Raw genomic sequence first — 10,851 nt, forward strand, 5'->3', positions numbered from 1 at the left:
AACAGTATTTCTACTTGAAGTGTTTTTCATGCAAAAAAATCTATTGAAAGCATTGCAAGAAGTATCCACGCTGCTTTTTAGAATTTGTCTGCTCAAAACAGAGCATAGTAAAGGAGTCTTTTGCAAGCATTTTACAAACACGTAGCCAACTTGCTGCCACCTACTTCTAATTAAAGGTACTAGTACTTCAGACAGGAAGTTTAACTATACTGTTAGTATTTGTGCAACATGCCTTAAAATATCATTTCTATAACGAAAGGAATTTAAGCAACCCTTACATGTAATAGTCTATAAAAGATGACTTTAGCAAGTCAAACAAACATTAAAATTATGTTTGGCATAAATACTACTGTACCAGTACAGATAGCTTAATGACACTGTTTTGATGCACACAAATTTACTTACCTCTGCTACTTTGAGGAATTCTGACAATTTGGTCATTCTGGCTAAGAACTTTTTGTAAATATCCAAACCTTCTTTGCACTGGTTCTTTTTCATATCAAAATACTTTTCTAAAGACAGAAATAAAGAGTCATTTGTAAAGAAGATACAAAAACCCTAAGATTTCCACACTAATATTAGAGATTGGAAAAAGAACGTTGACAGAACTAGTTTGAGACAAATTTTGCAGGTAGAGCCAATTGATTTTTCAGAATAAATTCAGTATTTTTAAAATGAGTGTATTTAATGTGTTTCCAGTCAGTCAGACCTTGGCGCACAATTGCTGTAGCCTGGATACAAAGGTACCAGCAGTTTTAAAGTACTTCAGCTGAACATTTCATAATGAAGAACGCTTGCAAGAATTCAGTTGATCCACAAGATAAAATTAACAGAGAAGCTGACTTTATGCCTGAATATCACCTTTTCTAAAGCAATTGGTTAAAAATGCACAAGTATAACCTTGCATACAAAAAGTTGTTCGCAGAATCTAGAGACATTTGAAGTAAAAATGAAAGCCTTGATTATTAAATTGATTTGTAACACATGTAATAGGGAACCTCTGCCACTGCTTTTTGGACAAGTTTATACCTGCAATTTGTCCCTACGGGCGCGTCCAGATGGCCCTGCACATACCCCTTGCCATGTCTCAAAGCAGTTTGAGATGTGACAAGAGGCACGCTGGGAACAAAAAAAAAAAAAAAATGCTCCCTGCGCTGCATATTTGCAGCATGGGCTCAAAATTTGATACCTGGATTTCCGGGTAACAAAAAAAACAAAACAAAACAACAAAAAACCTGCACTAAAAAAAAACGGGGCAGGCAACTGGAGGCCGGGGTCCTTCAAAGTGACACTTTGGTAGCCAGCTAGAGCATATCTATGGCTGCCCCTTGCCCCGGTGCTGAAGCACACTGCCTCCATGTGCAGGGCTGCCTGGAGTGGTGCAGGCTGCAACCTAATGGGACCAGGCTCCATCCCAGGTAAGTAAGGGACTGGTGGTCAGAGGGACGGGGGGTCCCCTGCTTGCCCCCTTGCATGGCCCAGCCTCCCCCCACCTTCAGCAGCAGTGGTCATTGGGGCACTCAGGGCCCTCCTGGCACAACCCCCACATGGCACACAGCAGTGCAGTGTGGCCCCAGCCCCAGTTACTTGGCACCCAGTGCGGTCTGTGCCACATTGGTGCGGCGCTGGGCACCTTCAGGCAGCTCGGACTATCACCTGGAGCCCAGTGCCGCTTGCAGGGACCACATGTCATGCTGGGTTGGATTCTGCGTGCATGGAACCAGCCCAGATGGGGCTCGTGCACACAGGATCTGGCTTGGCACAATGCACAGTCCCCATGAGTGATGCCAGGCCCTGGGGGACAGCCTGAGTGGCCCAGAGCTGCCTGAAGGTGTACAGTGCCATGCCGAGGCAGGCCTGTGTGATGTGGTAAGGGCAGTGCTGCACTGCCCTGTGCTGGAAGGCCCCTGAGCGCCCTGATGGCCACTGCTGCTGCAGGGGAAGGAGAAGAACCTTTGTGGGCCCTGCAGGGTGGGGCTTGTGGGAAGCTACCTTGTGCTGGGTCCACACACAGCTAGTTAGTACCAAGTACCTAGTCTGATATTATTAATAATTCACACCCTAGCTTACTGTGTACTATAGCCCCAGGCCCTATTCTGCCTCAAATATACCCATGTCTTCGCTCCCAAAAAATAAGCATCTTGCCTTAGGATTGCAAACCTATTCCCCTCAAGGGAAATGCATATTTTTCCTTTTCTTTCAAAGGATAGACTTTGTGCTTAGTCATATTAGGATCCAGCTCAATCCAACTTGCTTGGAGGGGAGATGTTCTCTGGGGATTCAGAGGTCTCAAAAGAGAGTTGACCAAGTGTGCCTAACTCACAGACAGCAACACTGATTTTAGTACAAATGAGAGAGGGAAGGAAGGCATATCACACTTTCTGCCTCATAGTCCAGTGGTTAGGTCCCTTGACAAGAAGTGAGAGACTTGGATTTAGGCCCCTGAGGAGGCTTGAACTGGTGCTGGCCCCAGGCTCTAGGTCCCTTTGGCTGCAGGTCTGGGAGGAGCTGGGCAGGGTTTTTTTGCCCCAAGTGGCACAACTTCCCCATACCAAAGTACATGTCCAGGCATGTGTGCCAAGGCAAAAATCACTAGCACAAATTTGTGCCGCTTCTATCTGAGCTGCTGCGAGCACATGTGCCTGCATGTATGGACGCACCCATTAGGCATTTAGTTTTACTCTCCTTAATTAGATACATATAGATTCTAAGACTGGCAGAATCAGAAAATTATTCAAGTGGCAGAAATTCAACTTAAACACTACTTTCCCCTTATGATTACTCTTGCAGAGACAACCCATTTGTGAACCACACTGGCTTACTAACCATGTTCAAGGGCTTGGCAGGATTTGAATGGTGAAGCTAAAAAGGCTTAAATTCAACATCATGCCTGGCATTTGCTACATGTTCCCTAATAAATAAATTCTTTTAAGGCAAGGTTTTAGGCCATGGGCAGACAAAATCTGGCCCATGGACTGGATCAGGCTGACAGTGGACTCCTTTCCCAGTAGCCCCTGCCTGTGTCACTACAGCCAATTTTCATGGAGACACCAGGAGCAGTGGGACCATGACAGCGTAGGGCTAGGGTTTCCACAGAGACCGGCCCCAGCTGTGCTGGCAGGGTGGGCAGCTGGGAGGGGAGCTGCTCCAAGGCCGGGATCTTGCAGCAATAACAGCGTGGTCTGGACCTGGGGCAGAGCTGCAATCCGCTGCCCACACGCCCTGGGCAAGGGCATGCAGGCAGCAGACTGGAGCTCTGCCCTGGCTCCAGACCATGCTGTCACCACTGGAAGATCCCAGGTCTGGCCCCAGAGCAGCTCCCCACTCAGCCATGTGTCCTGCCAGCGCTGCTGGGGCCAGTCTCCATGGGAACCCTGACCCCGCATTGTCCTGGCACCACTACTGGGGTCTCCAAGGAAACTGGCTTCAGTGAGATGGGCAGGGGCTACTGGGAAATGGAGTCTAGCTGCTGGCTGGATCTCCCATTTTGCCCACCTGTCTTAAGCCTAAAGATCTCAGAATGGGGCAACCCATTCCACAATGAAAAGAAAGGCATATAAATATACCTTGGTGCATAATTCTTTCATGAGGCTATTTGTGGAAAAATCCCTGACATTTCTAGTACATTATTTATTCTTGCCTTAAATTTCTATTTGAAATTTATTTTGCAAAGGTGCAATGTAAAGCCAACATATTAATGCCAGACAGACATCACTAAGGCTTTAAACAGACATTGCATTTGTCCTAGAAGAAACCACTTCCCCCATGACAGAGTTTATCATTCAGACATCCATGTCTGTTGTCCCAGAACAAACCCTAAAAAGAGTCATGAGATAAGAAGTACTAACAGTTTGTCCCAGGATATCATGAAGTGAGCCTGAACAGTTGTCCCAAGGTTGCAATACTGAATCAATGGCAAGAAAGCGGCAGTGCATTCAGCTGCCAATTAAATCTTGACTAGAAGGGAGATGCGTGCATGCCAATTTTGGGACTTTTCAGTTCCAAGATAAACAGTCACAACTTGCCCTGGGACAAATGCAGCATCTGTTTCTAGGCTAAAACTAATGTTAAAGTAACTACCAGAAAACCACTATGGTATGGGGATTGGGACGTGAAGTTGTCAGGTTGCTGCCTGGATTCAATTTACCTGTAATTGTTTTACTTCTTCCTCCCTTCATTTAAAACAACAACAACAAACACCCCCATGAAAAAAGTTTGTTTATGCCACATACCTAACAGGTTAATAATCCCCTCATTATAAGCTGCAAAAAGCCTAATGGAATCTTTAAAGAGGAGCATGAAGGCAGCATTAATTACACCATTCGTTAGTTCATTTGGATTTGCCTGTGTAGAAAGAGAAGACACATAGCAGATTAACATTACTGCAGAAGCAAGAGAATGCATTTTTTCCTATTTCATAAGTGGAAATTTAAAAGTGTTTAGAAAGTGCTCACATCAAAATCAAGCAGCGCATCAAGCTGGTTCTGAATAATCGGGAGGGTTTTCAGGAGTTTTTCTGTGTTCATTGTTCTCATTGCTCCATCTATCCTATAAAGTGTAAAATGGTAAATAAGCTATAAATATATAAGCAACCCAGGACATCTATATCCTGATGTTAATACACACTTCCACTTAAAGGCAAGAAGATCTTAAAGCAAGCACATGCATAAGTACTGCCGTCCTTTATAGGGTGTGAAACAAAATGACAGTATTTCTTACCCTCTTTTCATTTTGGTGAAGTCAACTGCTACAAGTCTATAAGAAAGTGCTTTTTCATTCAAGTATCTGCTATACCGCCTAATGAAGGTTGACATATCATAACCTGGAAATCAACATTGCTCATTAGACATTTCAAAGAGAAGAGAGCTCTTTTCTTTCACAATCTTTTCCCAGTACTATTCCCTAATGTGTTATTATTCTACATTCAATAGGCCTAAAGACAGTTCTCTCAAGTTCACATGGTAGAACTCCTGAAACCCCTCGCCATATTCTTCCCCATGTTTATTTATGCCAGCCTTGAGATGTAGTGTTGAAGCCATGTCCTAAACTGCTCCAATGATATGCATTTTCTGTGATGAAAGTGGAATTATTCTATATCCTATACCATAAAAGAACAGCTGGATCAGATAAGTAACAAAATGCTACAGACTAAAAAGATGTGATTATAGAGCCTCAAATACTGTATAATAAAACACTATTTTTCCTATCATCTGTAAACCAACTCTAAACCATTTCAGAGATATGCACGGTCTTTTAGCTACACAGCAATGTTTCCGATGTCATTATGCAGTCTTAAAGTTAATATTAACCCACCCTCTAATTGTGAAACACAGCCACCATGCAAAAAACAGATGAATCAGTGTTTGCATTTCTTAGTTCTACATCTCGGTTAGAGGCACTTGTCTTTCACCTGCACAAAGCTTCACCTAGCTCATAACTTTCACTGCTCTCTCCATTTACCCTCATTTTTTGCTGCTTAGTGCTATATACACTGTAAGCCCCATTTCATTTATCTAAGCCCACAGTGCTATGCAACTGAGACAGAGCTAGAAATGCATTTAAGACTGTAATAATAAAAAAAAAAATCAATTGATTTTTATATACAATTTTCCTTTTATTCTGCTGCCTTGTTACCTTTCAATCCATAAAGTATAATAATTTTATTGTCTGCAATTTAATTTTCATGAATGAATATTCTTACCCTGCATGGCACTTTTGTCCAGGTAGTTGTTCAGATTGAACAATGTGTTTCGGGATGCAAGATACTGGATAAAGCGCTATAGGAGTGGGGAAAAAAGTTATTTTTAAGTAATTAACTTTCCCCTCCCTTGCCCCCAACTATAATACATTTAGAATTAGATCATAAGTCAGCTTCATATAATTTGGAAATTTTAGAGGCAACAATTGTATTTGGCCTTAGTTACAATATTTTAACTAGTTACAAACTATTCACCAGACCTTTAAACTAATGTCAGTCACATAACCTAACCAGGAAAAAAATTAGTTTAGTTTGAAGAAATAAAATTCACTGCCATATATACAGCAACATGAGCACTGAACAGCTCCTAGATGGGTGTTTAAATACCTCAAAGTAGGTATACTGTATCAAAAAAAACTGGATGCTCTGAAAAATAAATAAATCTTTGCTCCTCATTTAAACAGATGGCAGAAACAGAGAGATGCTTATGAAAAACAACTTGAAAAGGTTCTTCTCACTTACTAAGCTCCAGGAAAAGCACTGTTAGTTGAGAACACTAAGGTATGTGTAGTTAATGAAGACACATTACTGAAAAGCAGGACAAGTGTGGGCTAATAGTTCAACCCTGACCAATTATTATTTTGGTATAATGGATGAAGCAAGACCACATGTGCATATAATATTTACAAACACACATTTATATTAATTTAGGATATATTATTTAATGAACAATTAGGCACATTATTTGTTACTTTCTATACAACCAATAGCCCCACCATAATGGCTTCCATACTGTAGATGTTTTTTATATAAGAACTCTTTTTAGCAAGACAATATTATGGCTGTCATAGTTACAGGCCTAGCTGCACCTGTGAGCCTTCCAGTTTGAGAATGCACCTCAGATATTAGGCTTTGTGCCTTCACTTCACTCCTCCCAGGGTAGAATCTCTCATTCTGTCACTTAGACCAGGTCCTGGACTACAGCACACTGCATGCCCGCCAGGATTTCTCAGTAGGTCTGGCTGGTTCAGCACCTGCAACCAGTGTTTAAAACACTAACCAGACAGTTTTCTTAGAAGTAATGAGTTAACCTTAACAGCTGGAACACAAACTAGAAGAAAAAGAATTTAGAATAACAGAACAGTCTATATCCACATCTATCTTTTCTAAAGGTAATCAATCCTTGGAAGCCTAGGTAGTATATTCCCAGAAAGATATGCCTCAGTCACATTTCTTTATTTCAGTGCCTATCATATGTGCACCAGACAACTGCTTAGAAGTAAGGTGATGCACTCCCAGACATGAGTAATGAATCACTGATAACTGGACAGAGACCTAATATTTAATCTTTACACAAATTTTCAGTAAGAGATGAAATAGTGAACACTCTACTTTGTAATCTGGAAAACGTTGTTCCTAATTTATTACTATACCTGTAGATTTAAAAAAAAAAGCGCATTCCTGATACTTTGTTTTTAACAGAAAGTAAGCAAAGAAGGACTAAATAGCTCTCAGAGGAATTTTACTGGCAAAGAGACCAATGAGAAATAATTTAATGATCATTCAACACATTCTTTTTAAAATTAAAGGGTACATCTCAAGTCTAATACATCAGTGCCATTGCTGTAGAACATTTACATTTTGTCAGTTACTAATTGCACCAAGGCATCTGTCAAAGTAATCAGTCTTACCTCATTTCCATACATCATGAGGTGGTGTGTTGTAATTAGAGCTTTGAACACTACTACCCAGCTACTATTGGCAGTCCTCTCAAAAAGTGTGTCGGCCAGCTGTGGAATATTCACATTCATCTCATTTGTGCACTGGATTAGATCTAAATTTAAAGAAGGTCAAGCGTTACATTATAGGTGCATATTCAAAGAAACAACAGGAACAAGTTTCACAGACCAAATATGCAATGTAAATGTTAATAGGTGGACAGTTATTTATATCCAGAAGCTTCAACTGGATTCATAAAACAGACAATTTTCCTTTAACAGTACCACATAAAAGACAAAAACTGAAGATAGTGAAGTTGCATTATTTGTTTTAAAGCTCTCTCTCCTCACTTATTTACTGGCTTGAAAACGTTAAAACTTAGTTTGGGAAGGGCTCTGATTTCAAACAATCCGGGAAAAATCTCCCCAGTTTGTTTTTCTGATAGGAAAAAAAAAAAGAAAAAGAAAAAAAAAAAAAAAAACTTAGTTAGGGATAGATGCCTGAACAGACATTTGAATGGTGAGCCCTTAATGCAGGGAACTTTCAGCTTTGATGCTGTGCATTCTGGGGGCCTCTGTGCACACACCTCAGCATACTTTGTAGGCTCCCTCAGACTGGCCAGAGACAGATGGCAGCAGTGCACAGGGCAGCCTTGGCTGGCTGACCTAGACTGCTCAGGGGCAGCCCGTCTCCCTGCAGCACACAGTGGGATTGGGAAGGGGCGGGAAGCAGTGACACCATCTCCCAGGGGTTGGAGCAAAGCATGGTGGGATACTGAAGTACTGCGCTATGGCTCCTCTCGGAAAAGAATGTCTACAGACAGCAGCTTTCCCAGAAGAATCTCTCCTGGGAGTGATTTAAACCTGGCTGTTCCCACATTATTTTTCTCCTGGAACAGCCTTGTTTTGCTCTGGGAGAAAAATTCTGAACATCTGCACACTCGTGGTTTCTCCTGGGAGTGCAGCGACTCTCCCAGGAGAAACTGAATGTCTGTACATGGGTTCGGTTCCATGACTCCAAGTGAAGTTGTAAGACCCTCAGAAACACACTAGCGCAGTCTGACTCAACCCACCCTCCTGGTCCTTGTGGAAAAGTATTAGGAAGCACCACTTAAAGCTAGAACCCCAGAAGGTACCTGAGCACCACAAAACACAGTTTCAATACTTAACCATTAGGTGGCCTGGAACCAAACTGGATTCCTGGGCTCCCCATAAAAATGCTTAGGGAGAGTGGGTTCATAGAGAAGGGATCATCAGAAGTAAACTGAGCAGTAAACCAGCTAAGCTAATCAAAAGTAAAATGCAGAGGAGGCAGGTAGGGATATAGATGCCCACTGTTTCAGGAGATTCTTATTGTGAATCCTGTCATAGATTTACATGACATAGATTTATACTAAGTGTTCACTTAGTATAAATATTAATGGGATCAGACAGAGACCAACAACTACTGTCCAGTGGAAAGGACATGCACCCAGTGGGGAAGGGGAAGGAACAAAGTCCCTGCTCCAATTTATACCAAGTGAAACAGCTACATAAAATGATATTGGAAAAGATCCACCTCGTTGCTACTAATATCCTATTTATTAAAGGCAGTGGTTGTCAACTGGGGGTATGCGTACACCCAGGGGTACTTGGGAAGGCCCTAGGAGGTACATGCGGGCAGGCGGGGATGGAGTGCTGCCACCCATCACTGCCAGCTCCCAGGAGCAGGGCTGGGCCGGGGCAAAGGCAGTGGCGCCCCTCTGCAGGCCGCGCAGGTGCCGCCTGGCTAATCAGACACGCTTTGGGGGGGGGGGGGGGGGGGGGGGACACCGGGGGGGGGGCGTGGGGGGTTGCACACGGCGGCTGCTGCCATCTACTGTCTCGTGCCACTGCTCCGTGTTCGGCCACACACCACCCCTTGCGCCACGTCTGGCCACCAGGGGTTGAAAATCCCTGCATTAAAAAGGCACTCATTTGAAGTGGGGAGAGACTGGGGAAATCAAACCAGAACAAGAATTTAACCATGGATTTCCTATATTCTAGGAGAGTGCTTTGTAATATTCTTTTAACAAGCATCATAAATGACAGAATACAATAAGTCCTTCTGAAGCTAAATTATGGAAACCTGTACATTAGTCCAACATTCAGTTAACTTGCAATAAAAATTCAAACTTACTATTAAACTAAGATGCACTGAATTAGTCCAACATCCTCTGTACAATAGAAACATTTGTGACCAGAGGAATGTACAATATTAATTCACTGGTAACAACTTAAGTTTACAGTAGTTACAAGCACTATATTGTGATAATTTTACTAATAAACAGGGATCCAGATTTCCCGTTTGCCATGGAAAAACATGGTAAAACCCGGATTTTCTCATTTTAAGGAGAAAAACCTGGGAAATGGTGGGATTCCCCTTGTGGGCTGGCAGTGAGAGGAGGGCAGTCAGGAAAGGGGTGCCATGTGCACGTGCACAAGGCTGCCACAGCCATGTGAGCAGTTCCTGCAGTTAAGTTGGGGGTCGGGGAGGGGGAACCGAGGGCCCCATAGTGAAGCTGGAAGGGATTTGGGCTGGTGCCGTTGCCTAGCCAGGGTAGTGCATGGGGCCAGAATGCACAGCTGTAGGGCCTGGGTGGAGAGCAGGACAGGGCTGTGGGTAGCTTGTTTGGGGACGGGGGGGGGAGGAGGAGGAGAGCTTGCTTCTCACCGCTGCATGCACTCCTGGGTGGTGGAATAGGGGGCATGTGCCCTCCAGATTTATGTGCCAGGTAGGGGCAGATGCAGGCTACCCACTATGGGCTTGGGGCTCACCACCCTGCTGCCCTCCCCCCAGGGCCTTTGTAGTTTAGTGGGTGGGACCTGGCTTGGCAGGACAGAGCAGGGACAGGTGGGGAAGCTCATTGCTACTGCTGGGAGCTCTGCATCAGTGTGGTGAGGTGCCCCCTGCCCGCCCAGCAGCAGTGAGGGGCACAACCCTGCAGCGCCAACCCCAGTGCTGCTGGGCAGGCAGAGAACGCCTCGGCATGGTGGCGTGGAACTCTGAGCAACAGCAACGCGCTTCCCTGCCCAGCCCTGCTATGTCGGATCCTGTCTGCTGGGCTATGGAGGCCCCAGGGGGAGGACAACAGGGTGGGAAGCCTCAAGCCCACAGAGGGCAGCCTGTCCCTGCCTCCACATGGGCTCTGCTCTGGCTGTGCCATTTGTGGAGGAGGCAGGCTCCATGCTCCGCTCTGCTGCAGCAGCTGCTGCCTCCCACGGATGGCAGTCACACACTACTGTGGGGGTCAGGTTGCTTTAGACCCAGGTCCCTGTCCCCACAGCCCTTGCAGCTAGGGGCCCCATTCTGCCCGGTTGGTGGGGGCAGGTGGGGGTTGGGTGGAGAGTGAGGCATCAGCATGGGCAGGGCACTGGCATCTCAGGACTGCTCAGCGTCATGAAGCAGTGGGGGGG

The 10,851-nt window shown here is 44.4% G+C and overlaps 1 protein-coding gene across 3 annotated transcripts in view; it reads right to left on the reverse strand.

Annotated features, from left to right (window-relative positions):
* Nucleotides 1-10,851, reverse strand: part of LOC102382505 (phosphatidylinositol-binding clathrin assembly protein-like) — a 59,832-nt gene that overhangs the window by 22,900 nt on the left and 26,081 nt on the right. For all 3 annotated transcript variants that reach the window (XM_025215374.1, XM_014524634.2, XM_014524633.2), the window contains exons 2-7: nt 7,390-7,532; nt 5,702-5,777; nt 4,720-4,822; nt 4,455-4,548; nt 4,233-4,344; nt 406-512 (exon numbers count right to left, since the gene is read on the reverse strand). In XM_025215374.1, the coding sequence (XP_025071159.1) occupies nt 406-512; nt 4,233-4,344; nt 4,455-4,548; nt 4,720-4,822; nt 5,702-5,777; nt 7,390-7,532 (635 nt within the window). The remainder of the gene's footprint in view (nt 1-405; nt 513-4,232; nt 4,345-4,454; nt 4,549-4,719; nt 4,823-5,701; nt 5,778-7,389; nt 7,533-10,851) is intronic.

Source organism: Alligator sinensis, unplaced genomic scaffold, assembly GCF_000455745.1.
Source record: "Alligator sinensis unplaced genomic scaffold, ASM45574v1 scaffold646_1, whole genome shotgun sequence".
Lineage (NCBI taxonomy): Eukaryota > Metazoa > Chordata > Crocodylia > Alligatoridae > Alligator > Alligator sinensis.